The sequence below is a fragment of the Schistocerca cancellata genome, chromosome 3, assembly GCF_023864275.1.
Source record: "Schistocerca cancellata isolate TAMUIC-IGC-003103 chromosome 3, iqSchCanc2.1, whole genome shotgun sequence".
NCBI lineage: Eukaryota > Metazoa > Arthropoda > Insecta > Orthoptera > Acrididae > Schistocerca > Schistocerca cancellata.
Window position 1 is genome coordinate 403,978,769 of NC_064628.1, and position 20,425 is coordinate 403,999,193.

The 20,425-nt window shown below is 46.5% G+C and overlaps 1 protein-coding gene across 1 annotated transcript in view; it reads left to right on the forward strand.

The window, feature by feature from the left end:
• LOC126176337 (uncharacterized) overlaps window positions 1-20,425 on the forward strand; it is a gene marked incomplete at both ends in the record, with an annotated part of 533,659 nt that overhangs the window by 296,084 nt on the left and 217,150 nt on the right. Inside the window, one exon of the mRNA XM_049923489.1 lies at window positions 2,166-2,219. Coding sequence (XP_049779446.1) covers window positions 2,166-2,219 — 54 coding nt within the window. The remainder of the gene's footprint in view (window positions 1-2,165; window positions 2,220-20,425) is intronic.

Here is a 20,425-nt window from a genome sequence, read left to right on the forward strand (position 1 = left end):
TTTTGTGTCCCCCTCGGGACTGGACGGATCCGAGATTACGATTATATAAGACACCGCGGAGCTGCCTCGAGGGGCCGGCCGGAGTGGCCGTGCGGTTCTGGGCGCTACAGTCTGGAGCCGAGCGACCGCTACGGTCGCAGGTTCGAATCCTGCCTTGGGCATGGATGTGTGTGATGTCCTTAGGTTAGTTAGGTTTAATTAGTTCTAAGTTCTAGGCGACTGAAGACCTCAGAAGTAAGTCGCATAGTGCTCAGAACCATTTGAACCATTTGAGCTGCCTCGAGGATTCAGCAGCTGCGGAGAGGCCCTCCCAAAAGCACTCTCGCGCCTCTCTGTTTCGGAGGGAGGATTGTTTACGGATTGGAGCAGAAGCTGCTATTAAGTTGTATGCTGCGCGCTAAATAGCAAATTTGTCGTATTTTTCTGTTCTGAATAGCAAATTGTCGTGTTTATTCTGTTCTGTCAGCGGAAGCAAATTGTCATTGTTAAATGAGCGCGCAGCATGGCAAAGAGCAAGCGCATTAAGTACAAGGAAACGACAGTACGGCCGAAAATGTCCAACGCCGAAGAAGCCGAGGGACAGGGCCGCAGGCAAGACAACAGCAAAAAGAAGTGGTAGTTCCATATCGTGAAAGGCCTGTCCGAAGGGGAATCTGGTGTTCATCCGTTACACTGAAGACAACTGGACAGAGACATACAAAGATTTGACTGGAGGACCTCAATATTGGCCGAAGATCACACCGCAGACAGTCAGCATGGGTCTGGACAATGTGAGCAGGGCTTTATTCCTAAAGCTATTTTATCAAAACAACAGCAGTGATGCTGGTGCTCTTCGCGAGTATTGACACATGAAAGAAATACGGAGACCGTAGAGGTCGCCTTTACGCGCCACTGTTGGAGAGCATGATCCGGAAGTTCGAATTAAATAGCGATTTGGGAATTACTCCTGGAAGGGTCCGACGGCCAATTGGGCCACACATTGTTGATGAAGTTACTGTTGTCATGGCTCAGAATGCTGGACGCAATGTACGATCTTCATGCAGTGCACTAGCTGTGTCACTACAGCTGAACATTTCACGGTCCACGTTCGAAATGTGCTGCTATCGATTGTGAAGTAGTACCTACAGTGTGGTTCCAGGGTATCGTGGATGAGGATGGTTGTCGCACTGTGCAACGTTTGTCACCTGGAATGTAAATATGGTACGCAATTTAAAAAATGTTACCGTATCGTATGGGAATTAACATGTGTTCCTTCCAGTAGTTTATTCGGTATTTATCTTCCGCTTGCCCTTACAAATGTTTTCACGAAGTTTCATTTTCCTACGATTACGCGTTTTACATGGGGTTCTCTAAAGTAGCGAAAGTTTAATTATAACCAGCCCGTAGATGGGTCCATCATCTTGCATTTTTTATGTTGGTCAGTAAGTACACAAATTGACATTCCACTGCACTTTTCAGCGCACTGTCTCGGGAAAGTCTTATAGCAGACAGACAACTGAATTAGATGATGTTCGTTTTCATAAGAATACAGCGATGTTACTTAAAAGTTAGGATAATAGATTGTAACTTCGTCAAAGATGTATAACTTACAATATCTCTTTCCTTGCTCGTGGACGATGATTAAAATTTGTAAAACGGAGAAAGCACATGAACATCTAGCTTGTTCAAAATGGTTCAAATGGGTGTGAGCCCTACGGGACTTAACATTTGAGGTCATCAGTCCCCTAGTACTACATAAACCTAACTAACCTAAGGGCATCACACACATCCATGTCCGAGGCAGGATTCGAACCTGCGACCGTAGCGGTCGCGCGGTTCCAGACTGAAGCGCCTAGAACCGCTCGGCCACAAACGGCCGGTTAGCCAGCTTGTATTTTTAACTATTTCATTTAGATCCTGCAAGTGATGAATACTGTGTACTTGATGCCAAGCAATCTTTATTTAAGAGGAAGTAATGGTGTCCGTGAGTATGTGCTATATTTTGTTGATAAGTAGCAGACTTGACCGAAATTGTTTGTCTGTGATTAAATATAATTTGCAGCAGCTTTTGGTGGATTCGTGATGCCATTCTTCAGTTATATTCGTTACATTATACACTGTGCTTTTACTCTGTCATCGTCATTAATTTCGGTGACGTCTAACTGAGCTTCTTTTCTCGTTGCCAGGTGAGCTGGGAGCCGGAGCCTGCCCCGCAGCGACTGCTGCCCGGCGTGCGCGTGGTGAGTAGGCGCGTCGCGGCGCGGCCTATTGCGCAGGGGCGGCGCAGCTCTGCACTCACACCCGCTGGCTCTACGCTGCTACTTACCGACCGCGTTGCTAGGGGTTGCGGCCCGCACCGATCTCCTCTCGATTTGTCACGACCTGGGGCGAGTCCGCTGCAGGTGTTGTCTCACTGGTCAGCGCCCACCACTCCTGCTACACCAGCAGCGGGCGACACGGATGTGGAGCATAAAAGGATAAAACCCAAAAGCATTGTGCAGTATGCTGTAGAACTGTATGTACCGAGACCAGATAGTGAGCAGTGGAAAGGACCCGCTGTGGTTCAACGGCCGTGTTATAAAGTTACAGAGGGAGCTCCGTCGCAGGTTTAAGCCAAGTCAAGACAAATCAAAGTCTAGTTCACAAACAAAAGCTGATTGTGTTGTGACTTGGCAAGACAGCCAAGCCACTAGGAGAGGAAGCCGAAAGGCACGCGTTTAAGCTCACGCAGGCTGGCGTGAGGTCTGGAACAGTTAAGGGAATTTATAGTAGCAAAGAACGTAAGTAACTACTGGAATAATTAACTTTAATTCATAATTGGTGAACATCGGTCTGACGGTACATGCATCACAAGATAAATAGCAAATGATAATGGTGCCTTGCTAGGTCGTAGCAAATGACGTAGCTGAAGGCTATGCTGACTATCGTCTCGGCAAATGAGAGCGTAATTTGTCAGTGAACCATCGCTAGCAAAGTCGGCTGTACAACTGGGGCGAGTGCTAGGAAGTCTCTCTAGACCTGCCGTGTGGCGGCGCTCGGTCTGCAATCACTGATAGTGGCGACACGCGGGTCCGACGTATACTAACGGACCGCGGCCGATTTAAAGGCTACCACCTAGCAAGTGTGGTGTCTGGCGGTGACACCACAGATTGAATCCAAGATGAAAACGATGGGAGCTGTGGAAGTAGCGTTCAGTGAATTAGAAGGTAAAACTGATCGGAGCAAAAACACTAAATAGGTCGTATAACGTAAAGTCAGATAACCATTCACAATAACCTGTTCAGCCTCTCAGTTACCACTCTCGCAATGAAACAGAATATAACATACAGAATGCCGAAATATTGAATTCAGTCTTGCACAGGAGAAAAAGCGTAATGCAGTCTCGCCTTCCAGTCATTGCGGAGACGATAACATGGCAGATGTCGAGATATGTTATCGCGCAGTAGAGACTAATAAAATTGCTCGACAGTGGAATATCATGTGGACCTCACGCGATACCGTAAATATTCCACACAATTGATGTAAAAGAAGTTCCTCACGTCCTGCGAACAATTCAGGCAGAACGCAAAACGTCATTAACGGGACGAAATCGAGTGATGTAAACATAATTTTGGGGATATCCGATGCAGTGTAACACGGCCGTTACAACAGATGTAACTGATCTGGCGGATAATGTCACACCTTATGTGAAGTTGACGTCAGTGTTGTGTAGAGTAAGAAAGCTGCAGTTGCAGCGGCAGAAGTCTGTAGAGAAACGCAGGAAGACAAGCGCAGTATCGCCGAATGATGCAGACTGGCAGCTGACCCTGAACGTAAATAAATGTATCGCACTGTGCACAAATAGGCGAAGAAAGCTACTGCCATTAAGTTAGCCTGTTAAATCATTGGAAACAGCAAATACCGTAAAATGCCTTTGAATAACCTCCCGCAGTGGCCTGAAGTGGAATGACTACTCAAAACTAATTGTAGGAATTGCAGAGCCCAGACCGAGACTCAGAGGAAGAATCTTAATTAAATTGAATTCATCCACGAGAGAAGTGGCTTACAAAAACACTGGTACGACCGATACTTGGTTATTGCTCGCCTGCTTAGATCTAACAGGTTAGACTAATAGAAAACATACAGAGGATCCAGTGAATAATGACATGTTTCGTCACAGTGGGAAATTTTTTTGAGATGCTGAACAAACTCTAGTGGCAGACGCTACAAGAGAATTGTTTTGCTTCACTGAGACGCGGCTCGAAACTCTTAACAACACAAGTTCCATGAAGTGTCTCCCAAATAGTTACTTTGACCCGTAGACGACTCGCTAAATGGTCGCAACGAGAAAACAGACAAATGGGAGTTATTACCACCAGTAGTTCGCCCAATTACAATTCGAGAATGGGGATGAATTATGATGGAACCAAAAGTACCCTCCGCCACATAGCGTAAGGTGCGTCGTAAAGTTTGGATCTGTATGCTGAGAGCCTTTCAGGGCGCTGTTGAACTAGAACATAGACACTGTGTTGTGTAGGCAGTCGGTGATACGATGTCATCAATTTGTAGAGGGCAATATATGATTGTGAATAATCATGTGTCATGTGTGCGTCTTATCGCATTTGACGGTAACAGTTCTAACGGTCCATTACAGCTGTGCGGAATAGAAACGGAAATGCTCCAGAAGGGTTCCAGCTCGTACGAGACTGGAGGAGTCCAGAAGGTCGTTATCAACAAACTACCCGAGCACGGGGTCCCGGGTTCGATTCCCGGCGGGGTCAGGGATTTTCACCTGCCTCGAGATGACTGGGTGTTTGTGTTGTCCTCATCATTTCCTCATCATCCAGGAAAGTGGCGAAATTGGACTGAGCAAAGATTGGGTAATTGTACGGGCGCTGATAACCACGCAGTTGAGCGCCCCACAAACCAAACATCATCATCATCATCATCAACAACAAACTAGAGACATCTACGAAGGAAGACTTGTCTGAGGCCGTGAAGGGATGCAAAACTCGAGATTTGAGCAAGGTGTTTGTCTCAACTCCGTTTTCCTTTTTGGTAAAGACGTTGTCAAAATACGCATTGGGCTTTGACTTGGTATTGCCTTAGTCTGGGATCTTAATTGACATTTTACGAGTGAAACACCAGAGAACCGGTCGGTGTGGCCGAGCGGTTCTAGGCGCTTCAGCCTGGAACCGCGCGACCGCTACGGTCGCAGGTTCGAATCCTGCATCGGGCATGGATGTGTGTGATGTCCTTAGATTAGTTAGGTTTAAGTAGTTCTAAGTTCTAGGGGACTGATGATCTCAGATGTTAAGTCACACAGTGCTCAGAGCCATTTTTTGAAACACCAGAAATCAATCTTTACGCGATTAACAGGCAGACGGCTACGCGACCAGTGCTGCCGACAGATTTCGTTGACTTTCCGTGTCAAGAATGGCAGCCAGCCACACAAACGAGCGGCAGGGGCAGATCCAGCGAGTTCGCAGGGAGCTTTGTGTTTTCGTCCGTACGGCACAGCAGGCAAAACGGAGAAAAGAAGCTGATTGCGACACTCTACAGACTATTTTTGCGGAGAGAATTTGAGAGCGAAAGTATGCACAGTGCGTACAGCAAAAATGAACTCCAGTCAGTTAATGACGGCATATCTTTCAGTTTAACTCTATTTTACGGGGTGCCATTTCTAAAGTGGAAGCACTCATTGAACAGTTAAGCGAAGGGCTGTGGCGAGGACTGAGGAGGCTTCTATTTTTTAGCGTGAGCGGATATGTCGGTGCGAACTGCTAGTGCTTGGGTAACAGTGATAACTTCATCTCCATTTGACCTAATTATTCAACTCTGTCTAATCCTATTGCCACTATCGTCATGTGCCGCTACGTTTCAACGACGATCTCTTATTTCTTTTTGTTTCTCTGTAGGCCATAAAGCTGTTTGTTTCTAAGACTGTGTACGGTAAGGTTACATTTGTCTAAAAAAGTTACTTAGTAAAATTAAAATAAAAAATAGATGCAGGAAATGTATCGTATTAGTGGATAATGGTTGATAATGTAAAATTAACTGTTCTAAAACTAGAGTTCACCGTTTTTCATACAGTCCACATGCCTAGAAAATGTGATTTGTAACACCTATTGTTACTATATCACTTCCGGGGTGAGGCTCATTTTGTAAATGTATTTCGGGAAGATTCGTGATCAAATCTACTGCAGACTGTACGATCAGTGCTTCTAGTGTTCGTTGGCCTGTATTTGTGCTTAATATTTCCCAGTACTGCGGTTCCATTACTGGATATTCGTCTTCCTCTTGGCTCCTTGCTTTTCCACGTAAAATGTTCCGTAGGTGTGGTGGTGGTGGTGGTAGTATAGCATAGTCTACGTTAAGTGTGCTTGACCACGTTATAGGCTATTTCACTACATTTATCGTTAGCGTGTCCTTTGATGGACATAAAATTTACCTCTTTCCAGTACGACCATATCGATGATGTTTCGTTGAATGGTTCGCACGCTGACACTTGCTGATGGCTCAGCACTGAAATCTGCATCAGTTTACAGAAGGAGTGCACTTCTGTCACGTTGAATCAGTCGTCGTTGGTCTCGTTCTGATCTTATTCTGGCCTCAGCGAAGTCGGAGATTTGATGTTTTGCCGGATTCCTGATATTCACGGTAAACTCGTGAAATGGTCGTACTGGAAAATCCCCACTTCATAGCTACCTCGGAGATGCTGCCGACAATAACACCACGTTCAAACCCGCTTAAATCTTGATAACCTGCCATTGCAGCAGCAGTAACCGATCTAACAACTGCGCCAGACACTTGTTGTCTTATATAGGCGTTGCTGATCGCAGTACCGTATTCTGCTGTTTACATATCTCTGTATTTGAATACGCATGCCTATAACAGTTTCTTTCTCGCTTCAGTGCATATCTCGCTTAGAGAGCGCGAGGACCAAACGATAAGAGAGATTACGACGCGTAGAGGCAGACGTACGGTGGTTTTTCCTTGCTCGGTAGGCGATTGGCTTTAAGCAGAAAGTCGACAATATATGTACAATGTACGCGCCGTACGCTTGTTTGCGGAGTATATATGCAGAGGTATATGTAGAGGTATAGAATCCTCCTTACTGAACGATCTTCGGAGGCAGTGGCACGTCACTGGACTCGTGTTGAGGATGTCGATGGCCATTCAGATCAAAATTTTTCTTGATTTAAGCAAAGCCTTATTCCTTTGGAATGGGTACGGCCCAGTTCGTTGTCAATGTTTGGCCAACTTGTAATGGCCTCACTGCTTTGGCGCCGCCGCTCCATCGGCCGTCCACCGACCGCCACTCCGCCCTGTCAGCCGAGCTGTATATCTCATTGTAGCGTACGAGCCTAACATCTGTGAGACGTGTGACCGTACCTACTATGGTAGCGTCATCAGTCTGTGAATTTGACTCCGTCAGTTCAATACTATTATACTTACATGACACCAGCTAGACCCACGCAACCGACTTTTAAGGGTGCTAAAGATGTCTTTTTTCCACTTAGCAAGTTACATCTGTAGCAAGTGTGTATAGGCTATATGTGAATCTTGCTGCGATCACGTACTCCTGGCCGCTTTTAATTATTCCGTCATGGAATTATTGTTCACAAAACGAAGAAAGAAAAGTTAACCACGTATCGGGACTCTGAAGTACATCGAGGTTTAGACTTGGTGTCGTATCAAGTTGTATCTGCCAGCGCAAGCAGAATACGAAAGAAAACTAACCCCATTGTAAAAACACGCACAATCATGGAAAAATTTGTGACTGAAATGTTGGCGATGGTGACAGTACATACAGCCTCGCGCCGCGTGGAGCTGGATAGATTGGCCTATGGTAGAGGAAGAAGAAACCTGTTCTCAACGTGATCGATTTGTGCGCTCTTTCCAATCGTTCTTCGTGGTTTGTTGAGCCGCTCAGCAACCAAATTCGCCTTCCACTTCTCGATGTTAGAAAATTCAGTTACGATGCCACCTATTGATATACGAACATTATCCTCGAATATAACTGACACACTGTACGGTTCAGGGTGGAGCCTGATCAGGGAAATGTCACCTACCGCTAGGATAAGGGCATCTACATCCACGCGATTACTCTGCAATTCACAAATTCACAATTAGATGCCTGGCAGAGGATTCATCGTACCACCTTCAAGCTGTTTCTCTAACGTTCCACTCTCGAACAGCGAGCTCTCATTTCTCTTATTTTACCATGATCATTTCTCCCTATGTAGGTGAGCGGCAACCGAATATTTTCACAATCTGAGGATAAAATAGGTGATTGAAATTTCAAGAGAAGATCTTGCCACAACAAAAAACGACAGTTTCAATTAACGCGACCCGAATAAACTGTCATGTCCGTGGATCTCTCTCTCTCTCCTACTTCGCGATAGTACAAAACGACCTGCCCTTCTTTCAACGTTTTCGATGTCTTTCGTAAGTCCCATCTAAAGTGGATCCCACACCGCACAACAATACCCCAGAAGAGGGCGGACGAGCGTGGTGTAAGCAGTCTCTTTAGCAGATCTGCTGCCAGTAAAGCGAATTCTTTGGTCTGCTTTCCCCACAGAGTATCTATGTAATGGTTCCAATTTATTTGTTATTGTAATCCCTGGGTATTTTGTTCAGTTTGCAGCCTTTAGATGATTCAAATGGCTCTGAGCACTATAGGACTTAACTGCTGTGGTCATCATCAGTCCCCTAGGACTTAGAACTACTTAAACCTAACTAACCTAAGGACATCACACACATCCGTGCCCGAGGCAAGATTCGAACCTGCGACTGTAGCGGTCGCTCGGTTCCAGATTGTAGCGCCTAGAACCGCTTGGCCATTCCGGCCGGCTTGCAGCCTTTAGACTTGTATGATTTATCACGTAACCGATTTTTGGCCAAGTTCTTTTAGCACTCAAAGAATGACTTCACAGCCGGCCGCTGTGGCCGGGCGGTTCTAGGCACTTCAGTCCGGAACCGCGCTGCTGCTACGGTCGTAGGTTCGAATCCTGCCTCGGACATGGCTGTGTGTGATAACCTTAGGTTAAGTAGTTCTAAGCCTATGGGACTGATGACCCCAGATGTTAAGTCCCCTTTGTGCTTAGAGCCATTTGAATGACTCCACACTTTTCTTTATTTGGAGTACCTGAGTTTTACAGCTGCTGATCAGTGTTTGTTTTCGATGCCGAGTTTTGGATCACATCCGCTTGCGAGTCAGGAATCCTCGGCCTATTATTGACAGGCGCCGCAGTCTATCGTATATTTGCTCTGTATTGGCCCTCGCGTTTTCCTGCTCCCAGTCGGATTATCTGTGCGGCAGAGTGCAGTAGGAAGACGGCTTTGCGGGCGCTCGCCCTGCCCCCGTGCAACAAGTGGCAGTGGGGAGGGCTTAAGTTAGCCGATCGGACAGCTGAGTGGCGATTCGGCTGAAGTGGCCCCGCGTCTCTGGCCTGCGTGTTTACAGCCGACGTCGGGCACCACTCAGCAGGCACGCACCTGCTGCTGCGTGCGATGATATCGGCCGCGGCTGGCGGCCGGCCAGCGCGTTCCCGCCACACAACTCTGCCAGACGTATGTGGGGCTGTCGCCTTTCCGGACGAGTGAGGCCGCCTAAACGGCGCAACGATTCTACGAGTGTCACTCTCATCCTCTGCCGGCGTCTGGGTCTTATTTTTATGTAGGCGTCGTCGTCCGGGGCGGTGGGGGGAGGGGGAGAATCGGTCTCGAGTCTCGACAGAGAAATGGCTACAGTGGTACACAACTTCGAGGCGATGGGAGCAACGTACAGCGCTGAAGTATCGCAGGAACACTGTGCCACCGAAGCGTTTCTGCCGTACGTGGGACCGCCGGCAACCCGCATCGCAAAGAAAAAATTCGAAACTGTCTTATTGCCTCTGTAACAAATTGGAGATCTATCTGACTCGGACAAGCCTCTAGATGCTTCGAGTCCAGAACATTCGGTATGGACCACATGGATCACATCTATCTCCATACCAGTCGAGTGTTCGCCCTGTTCTCTTATCTTCATTGGGGGGTTAATATTTTCTTGGTGTAATAAATCAAAAGGAATGTGCACCTGTTAAAAACCTGAAATTAAAAAAAATTATTTAAATAGAAAGAACATAGCAGTCAAAGGTTGGAACACTCTAGGAGCTCCCCCCATCATGGCCCAAAAGGGGGGATACCTCGGAAAGGAAGAGACATCGAGCCATGTGCCCATCCAGCCTCTACGGTGGGCATACTTCTGTACTTATCTGTTCTAGTGAATTCTGCATCATTGGTTTCGCATGATTTGTCGTATAACGACATCTGTTTTACGTTTCGTCGATATGCTATCCGTTATTCTCCTATGTGTACTCATTCTCGTCGTTTTCTTCTGAGGTGTTCGTCGTGTCGTTCGATCAGCTGTAGTGTCCTGTGCCGACACCTAGGTCTGCAGCGTCTCTCTCCCTTTCCCTCTCGCCTTGCTTTTCCTACTACACCCATTCATTTCTTCGGTTTTGTACTGACATCGTCTTGAGTGGAAGGCATCCGCACTTTGTGAGGCTAGTGCGAGAAACTGGTGACAGCTGGGTATAACTCGGATAACTCTGGAGAAATTTCAGCGGAACATGGTACGTGTATGACCTGCTGTGTGGAAAAAGAAAATTCTAGTGAGAGGCTGGGGCGGCTAAGAGGTTCTGACCCGTCAGCGTCGATAAACCATTTAATAAATGTTCGAAAATTATTATTAATGGCAATTGTTCCAAGCCACGCGAGAAATATGTTTATCTTGGAGTCGGAAAACGTTCACCTGTGTTAAGCATGAACCTGAGACTAATTAGGACAGTTAATTATGTTCAGTAATTATAATAACAATGTTGGTAACTTCGCTTGTTTCTTGACGATCGTCGTTTATTCTTCTCTTTCTTGTTCGTGGCACAGCAGTCTTAGTGGATGATTCCTTTCCGCAGTGGCTACTTTCAGTGCGAAAACTAAGACGCTGAGGGAGAATTAGTAGGACAGAAAGGAAAAGAAGTAAATGGTTCGGTGGGGGGGGGGGGGGGCAGGGACGGGCCGGAATGAAAATGTAACGGGGGGTGTACGAGACGTATAAAAAAAAAAAAGCTGGATGCACGGCATATCGAGAGGCGCGAGTAGGCGGAGACGATGTGCTGATGGAAAGTGGGTACGTGACTTTGGAAAGCATACAGGAGCGTCGTGTAGTAGCAAACTGTCGGGTAAATGTGCGTATCAGCTTAGCAGGCAATTACATAGCTGGCATTCATGGCAACCAATCCATTTACGACGGCAAAGAAGAAGAGCACATACGGACAGTTTCGGAAGACTCGATCTGTGTGTAGAAAGAGCGGAAGGTCTGGCAGGCAACGTGGAGTTGACTCAACACCACGGTAACACTAGCCGAAACACATCAGCTGCAGGCGGGAATTCACGTCGATTCAAACAATACCCCTACCGCATCAAGGTCACACCACCACCGCTGTATGACTGTGGTGGAGGGGAAGACCTAAGGCAAATTTCCTTTGGCTGCACGTCTACCAGTAGGACACGTTTGCAGGACCACAAGCCCTCAGTCCGCGCATTGTTAGCCTCGAGAGCCACTTTGATATATCGAGCATTGTGTACAATCTAACTTAGAACAAGAGTAACTATATGAGAGCCATTAATGAAAAATAAAGCGATGGCTTTTATGTTGGGATCTGAATGTAATCACATTTGCTACGTCTTTGTTGTAATTGTCGAGATGCCGTAAGTACGTACACGGCTCGGCCGAAATATTACTGGCTGCTGCCCACTGCTTAACTGAATGCCGGTTTGTGGCGTTGCGGTCACGTGACGTGTTAGAGCAGCGGAGAAGAGGCGCGAACGGGAGGAAAAGAACTGACACAGGCGACTCTGACAAAAAGGGCAGACCGTTGTGGCTAGGCGCCACGGAGCGAGAGCGTCTCGTAAACGCTGAAGTTGGGCTCTGTGGATGTGTGGAGAGTGGTTGAAGGCCGGTGAAAGTGCGAGTACCTGACAGGTTGTCGGACGTACGCGCCTCCCCCCAGGCGCAGTCCTGGCCACTGCCCGCTCTGCAGAGCAGGTAAGGTGCGATGTTTGACAGAGTACAGTGCTCGCGCAGGCGCACGTGTTTCGGAGCTCTCCGCCCAGAGCACGTTGTTCAACACGAGGCTCCACAACAGATGAGTCCTACAAGTCCCCATGTTCACCCAACGACATCGTCAGTTACGGTGCAGTGGCAACAGGATCATCGAGATGGGGCCGCAGCCCAATGGAAACGGTCGATTGACTCACTCTTCTTGTTACACGAGGTCGATGGTCGCGCGGGCTGGTGGGGGCGGTATTATGCTATGGGGATATTCACCACCTCAGCCTCCGACTGCTGGATACCAGCATGCTGCATATCTTTCCCGATTGCGATGGCAGCTTCCAGCAGGATAACTGCCTGTCAGAAAGCCAGGAGCCCTATTCTGTAACTTTCATTCCGATTGGTGCAGTAGGTTAGCCTCGGTAGTCACGTCATTTTCGGTTCTTTATCTGAAGTTGCTATTCTGTAAGCTTCTGAGAGCTGTTACCGATCGGTCCTCCCGCCGCTTTTTGGATAACTGTACCGAGAGGTTTTAGCTTTCGGTTATACCCACTCGTTCAGTTCAGAGGGATTTATTTACACCTAGAATCTGTTATTTCAGACATATTGAGCGGTTTTAGCTTCCGATTTAGTGATTGTGTTACTGAAGAATCACCAGGACGCATCTAGGTGGAAAGTGAGTTCATAATAGACTGTTTTCCTTTGTTAGAAATATGGTTTGTATTATTGTTACTGTGAAAGATTATAACATCAAAAAACAGTTCAGTAAATATTCTCACTAAATATTTTTTTATTTTTACATAATTAAAGACCTTAAAAAAATCATTAAATTCCAAAGGGAAACAGAAAAAATGAATTTTTCGAGTGTATTTATAGATGTATTTGTGTAGTGTGATATTACTACACACCATTCTGAACTCATATTCCGAAACTTAAAATTCAGTACAAGACGTCGATGTGAATGAGAATAAAATGACACAATATGACATTTATGACAGTTTGCAGAACTATGACATTTATGACAGTTTTCAGAACACAGTGAAATATCCTATCGTTATTATGCATGCATGGAAAGACATGGTCAGCGAAACTTGAACAGTACTACGTACGTTAAACGCACCTTTTTTTTGTACTGTGAAGAATAGCGTGCCTGTGTCGGCTGCTAGCCGCTTCGGGTTCGTGCCGCTGTGGCTCTACAGTGCGCATGCGCAGAAGATTGTTTTTGATTGGTTGGCGCGAGGAGAACTGCCAAAAGCGTCTCGGTTCGCTAGATCCGTTCGGCATTGTTCCGAAATGCTTACAGAATAATGTTGGGGCTCTCCTTCGAAAACAAGACCGATCGGTGCGCTCTCGTACCGAACCGATCGGGAAAATGGCGGAAAGATACAGAATAAGGCCGCAGAATGGTGCTACAGTTGTTTGAACAGCACGATTTGAACTAAACGTTTGTGTCTTGGCCACCAAGTTCGCCTGATCTGAACACGATGAAGCTCATCTGGGAGGCAGGTGGGTGAGATCCTCACTGACAAACAACCTCCCCCTGCCCTGGGAATTTACAGGAATTGTGTTAACATTTGCTTTCCATCCCACGGAGAATCACCGCCGTATTGCGTCCCAAATATGAACCAGCACATTATTAAGCAGCTGCTTATGAAGTTTTGTCTCATCAATGTATTTACCTGTTATATATCATCAGTCTTATTATATATATGAAGATGGTTGAATAGTGTCACCCAACAGTCAGCAAAAAAATTAAACAGAAACGCTGAATGCATGAACAAGTATAGGCGATCTTTCATCCAGCAGTGGGTGTCAGATGATTGATGGAGATGGCCGGTCGGAGTGGCCGTGCGGTTCTAGGCGCTACAGTCTGGAACCGCGCGACCGCTACGGTCGCAGGTTCTAATACTGCCTCGGGCATGGATGTGTGTGATGTCCTTAGGTTAGTTAGGTTTAATTAGTTCTAAGTTCTAGGCGACTGATGACCTCAGAAGTTAATTCGCATAGTGCTCAGAGCCATTTGACTGATGGAGACATTTAGAACGATAATGCGGCTTTGATGAAGACATCGAAGCAATGCAGAGTCAGGCTGCTGGATGTATTTCCAGTAGGTTTGAACAACAGGCAGGTATTACGGAAATGCTACAGGACTCGAATGGGAATCCTTGGAGCGAAGGCGAAGTTCTTGTCGAAGAAAACTATTAAGAAAATATCTAGAGAATAGGCGTCGGAAGCTGGCTACAGAGCGATTCTACTGCCACCGACGCTTATTTCGCTTAAGGAGCACGAAGATAAGATAGCAGAAATTAGGGCTCGTACGGAGGTATACGGACAGTCGTTTTTCTCTCGCTCCATATGTAGACAGGGCCAATCGATGAATAGCTGCATGTATGACTTATTTATTAACAATTTTTGGAGCTTTTATTTCTGTACTTTCGAATAGGTTTTACGTTCCATTCAGTGGATAGCGAACAGTTGGTCTGCAGCAGACAGTGGAGTACACGCAACTCTGGAGGGCGCCGTAACTCTGCTGTGGTCAGTTCCGGATGGTGGTCCTTGCGTGTGGCCCACGTCTCGGTGCGGTGTCAGCGGAGGCGCCGCCCGGCCGGTATTGGTGTTGGCAGGCGGCGAGAAAAGAGCCAGCCCTCTGCGGGCGGGGTGGCCGCGGCCACTGATCCCGACAGTCAGTGTGTTGCCAAGTGTCAGCCTCGTAACTTCCCGAGATATCAAGTAACTGCTGCACATGACACTTACACTCCATAAACGCGGCCTTTACTGCAAAAGAACAGCAACAAAATTTTTTCGTGTCATTTCAGGTAACTGAAGGACTTCAGCGTTTTGTAGAAGGCTAGAAGCTTTGTAGAAGGATAGAAGCCTGGTGGAGTGGAGATCGGCAGATGAGATATACGTAGGTCACTGATTAGCCAAGTGGTGAAGAGACTGCTATATCTGGAACTGTAAAATGGACTGGTGAAGAGTGAGACTGCACCCAGAAACTTTATTTCGTGTTATTTCGATTTATTTTCCAAAGAGAAAAAATATTACTTATCTCAATGACTGTCGTCCGTGTCTACATCATCTTGTCTATATGACGCTGCTGCAAAAACTCATATTCATTATCATGACAGTGCAAAATAAATAATTATTCAAAAATTTCACTAGTGGGACACTGTTTCTCTACATTCGAAGTTACGCTAGAGTTTACAGCGTTACAGCCAACAGTCCGACTAAAAAAAAATCGTGAAGATAGTATCACAAGTGTACTCGGTTGCATCTCCCAACTGCTGACTTCTTACTGTCAATAAAACTTACTGTCAATAAAACTTACTGTCAATAAAACGTGCTCCTAAATAGACGGGGGCAGACAAATGAAAACGAGACAGATGTAGGAAAAAGTGAATCAATTGTTTACTATCTCGAAATAATCGCCGTAAATGGTAATGTTTTTATCCCACTGTACGACAAGACGGTTAATGCCTTAATGGAAAACTGTGCAACCATAATTATACCAAGACGTGCACCTCTTCGTGCGTCTTTCTTCAGGGCTCCAAAAATGTGGAAATGGCATTGGGGAGATCGGTACTGTAAGGAGGGTGTGTAAGGGCTTCCCAGCGAAGCTTTTGCATCGTCGTCGAGACCACCTTGGCATCGCGTGCGCCCGCCCACTAGAGCGTCTGAAGCTGGCCTGACGTCACCAGCAGCCGAGAGGATAACGCTGCTCGCCATCCCCTCTCCTGCTGGGTGCGACCAGGAATGGTCCGCTACAAGGTGTCAACAAGATAATCGTTCAGAGGCACCAGGTATTATTCTGGTGGAATCAGCAGTCAATGTTTCTACATATAACGTTACCTGCCGCCATTGGTGAAAGTCGCGAATTTACCCGTGCTTGGCTGTTAACAGCGTTAAATCAACGCACAGGACGAGATCGGTAGACCACACGATCCGCGCTGAAGGACTGATCACCTCATCAACATGCCGGAGGTAGGGGGCTCGAGAGACAATCAGTGGGTGGCAAAAGCAACAATTCCGAGACATTTTTCCAGAACAAAAACCGATAAACTAACGGGGCCACTAGGGGAAGAGCTAAGATTTTTAGTTTTTCTGGGTTGGGGGGAAGGGGGTGTCTGTTCTCGTCTTTAACGCCACAAGAAAAACATGATAATATCATACGAAACTTCGCAAACAATCTGCATTAGACTTACATAGATCTACTATACAGCACTATTGTAAGTGGAACTTGAGAGACGTAAATGACATATTATAAACAAAGTACATGAACGACATCTGCAGCGAAAGCATAAAACGAAAACATTGCAGACGCCATCTACGTAATGCATTACACGAATTTGTAAAGGGTATACAAAAGGACATCGTCGTTCGTTAGACGCCAGCGAAAAATCACACTAAGCTCTTTGCTTACCATGGCGCTACATACTTTGTAGCTGATACCTGCCGAATAAAAGTGCTAGAATATACACTCCTGGAAATTGAAATAAGAACACCGTGAATTCATTGTCCCAGGAAGGGAAAACTTTATTGACACATTCCTGGGGTCAGATACATCACATGATCACACTGACAGAACCACAGGCACATAGACACAGGCAACAGAGCATGCACAATGTCGGCACTAGTACAGTGTATATCCACCTTTCGCAGCAATGCAGGCTGCTATTCTCCCATGGAGACGATCGTAGAGATGCTGGATGTAGTCCTGTGGAACGGCTTGCCATGCCATTTCCACCTGGCGCCTCAGTTGGACCAGCGTTCGTGCTGGACGTGCAGACCGCGTGAGACGACGCTTCATCCAGTCCCAAACATGCTCAATGGGGGACAGATCCGGAGATCTTGCTGGCCAGGGTAGTTGACTTACACCTTCTAGAGCACGTTGGGTGGCACGGGATACATGCGGACGTGCATTGTCCTGTTGGAACAGCAAGTTCCCTTGCCGGTCTAGGAATGGTAGAACGATGGTTCGATGACGGTTTGGATGTACCGTGCACTATTCAGTGTCCCCTCGACGATCACCAGTGGTGTACGGCCAGTGTAGGAGATCGCTCCCCACACCATGATGCCGGGTGTTGGCCCTGTGTGCCTCGGTCGTATGCAGTCCTGATTGTGGCGCTCACCTGCATGGCGCCAAACACGCATACGACCATCATTGGCACCAAGGCAGAAGCGACTCTCATCGCTGAAGGCGACACGTCTCCATTCGTCCCTCCATTCACGCCTGTCGCGACACCACTGGAGGCGGGCTGCACGATGTTGGGGCGTGAGCGGAAGACGGCCTAACGGTGTGCGGGACCGTAGCCCAGCTTCATGGAGACGGTTGCGAATGGTCCTCGCCGATACCCCAGGAGCAACAGTGTCCCTAATTTGCTGGGAAGTGGCGGTGCGGTCCCCTACGGCACTGCGTAGGATCCTACGGTCTTGGCGTGCATCCGTGCGTCGCTGCGGTCCGGTCCCAGGTCGACGGGCACGTGCACCTTCCGCCGACCACTGGCGACAACATCGATGTACTGTGGAGACCTCACGCCCCACGTGTTGAGCAATTCGGCGGTACGTCCACCCGGCCTCCCGCATGCCCACTATACGCCCTCGCTCAAAGTCCGTCAACTGCACATACGGTTCACGTCCACGCTGTCGCGGCATGCTACCAGTGTTAAAGACTGCGATGGAGCTCCGTATGCCACGGCAAACTGGCTGACACTGACGGCGGCGGTGCACAAATGCTGCGCAGCAGCGCCATTCGACGGCCAACACCGCTGTTCCTGGTGTGTCCGCTGTGCCGTGCGTGTGATCATTGCTTGTACAGCCCTCTCGCAGTGTCCGGAGCAAGTATGGTGGGTCTGACACACCGGTGTCAATGTGTTCTTTTTTCCATTTCCAGGAGTGTATATTGATGCTTGGGAAGGATGTACTGAACAATTATTTGCAAACTGTGCATGGTATTTCAGTCTGTAAGGCAAATTATACAGCTTCAATATGATCCGCACTGCAGTTGCCACGGTCACCCATTAAAAATGAAGTACCTGAAACACGTTTGTTTATTTCTTTGAGTTTCTGGAGGGAGAACAATATAACTAGATTTCTTTAGTTTGTAAAATGTGATAAAGAAATGTATTTTTCGGTGCATGGAAATATTCATATTATCATATATTGAAATTTAGACGTTGTTGTTGAGTGACTCGGTGGTTTACAGAATCACCAGGAAAACCATATAATTTCGCAAGATTCGCGATAGTAATTACGCCCTACCAAGATGTTATCATTTTAAAGAAATACAGCAGATAAAACCACAGCCATAGCCGAAAGAACACGGTCAAACAGATGTTCATGGACTATAAAGAATACGCGCCTGTAGACTCCAGTCACAAAGAAGGTAAAGAAGATGCATAACATGTTAACAAAAGAAATAAATTCCTTAAATTAGGTGGTACTGTCATAGGAGTCCTTGAAATTGAGACTGAGATTTGTTTGACGAGTTTTAAGTTTTAGTCTCAAGACAGCATTATTACGAGTGGAAGGTGTGCTCTCGCAATGTCCATAGTGAAGACTGAATTGTAATTGTACTGAAACGTAATCACTATGTTCAAATTGAATTTGTACTGTGGTGCAATTGAGTGAATTTTTATGTGTTTGATAAAATTGTGAAGGGAAACAAGAGGTGAACTTGTAGACCATATCTGTAGTAGTGCAGGATTCGTCCTCCTTTGGATCTTAGCGTGATATTGGAACCTAAAACGACAATACGAAAGATTTTTGCCTGGCAGGGGTTCGAACCCGGCACCTTTCGCTATTGTCTTATAACTACGAATTGACATGAAATATTATTTGTTTCTTCGCCTGTAAAGAGGTGCCCGTTTTCGACGAGATGTTGTACCGTAATTCTCCTTCCTTCCTTTTAACCTCAGTTTGACTACCGAAGGCAAGTGTTGCATGAAGGTTAATTGGTCGTCACATTTGCTGATTATCAGATGCACTGTCATTGATCATAGTAGTTGATCGCATGTTTGTCTTCCTGAATGGGGTGATTAATTTATTTCAAAACGATCGTACTTGAAGCAATACAACGTGAATTTCCCAATAGCACTCGCCCTATGCAGGGCACAGGCTTTTCGAATTGCCCCCACTGCTTTGACCCTTTTCTGAAACACAAACTGAACACAGTGTCACGAATGTTAGGCTTTACTCAGTTTTAGACTCCGTTTTCTAAAACATAAACGGCGCTCCTCATAACGTCAAAAATGAGAAATATTTATTATGGCACGAGCTGTATTAAAAACTTGAACAAAATAAGACCATAGTTAAATATGCTTATAGCTACATGTCATACAAAATCGCCACAGGCACGCTGAAACATAGTATTGTATCATACGCAACGTTACATAATGTTATACTTGCTACTTCGAGCGCAGAAAAACCTGCTGGAGATCATAGGTCCTATGCTCGATGTGTCATGATCACTTGGGCGGGCGCTGGTCTGTCTGAAGAGGCCGCTGGCTGATGGAACTGAAATTGGTCTTACCGTGACAGACACCCACGAATCCTAGCACAGACATGTTTCCACAAGAATTTTGTTTAACTGGCTGGTTAGAATATGAACAAAACTGTCTCTGACCTCCTATATGACTCATGGCCTTAGCAGCCAGACGGAATACTGCTTAAAAAAGAAAGGTTTGAGATCACGGCTTGACGTTGACTACTGGACAGCTTATTCACAACTACAAGTCAGGTGGTAGTCAATACTTCTCGTACCGTGTGCTGCGTACCCCATAATGGCAAAAACATGATGCTAATACATGTGAAATTTGGTGGTTGGTTGGACTGAGGCTAGCTTGTAATGGCTAAGCTATGAGTTCGATTCCCGCTGGGAAAACCAGTTTTTAACAGCCACCAGCATACCCTCTTCACCTCCAGTAACGCCAGGTAAAGAAATTCTAGTAAGCTTTCTTGCACTAATAATGTTATTTTAGTTCATGAACCACTTGTCATGTAAGGTCATAGGACCTTCATTTCTTTTTCTAAGTGAGCTTGAGATTTTGAAAGTATTTGTACTGGACGGCGATTCGAGCTCCGATTCCAATTTTCCTCTGGATTTAACCCTTCGAGATGACACTGTCCCATCATTCCGTTGTTTCCTCACGATGCCAAACTCCTTCAGATCTCTACGAATGGCGTGATCCTAACTACTCGTGAAAGAGAATTTTACAGTTGACATCTCTTTGTCTGGGCTCAACAACGACCACATGCGTGGGGTTGGAGTCGTAGGCAGCACAGAGCTATTCGATGCGTTACCTTTAGACGAACATGTGCACAATAAATATTTCATGTCTCATTCGTAGTTTTAAGACAGTAGCGAAAGGTACC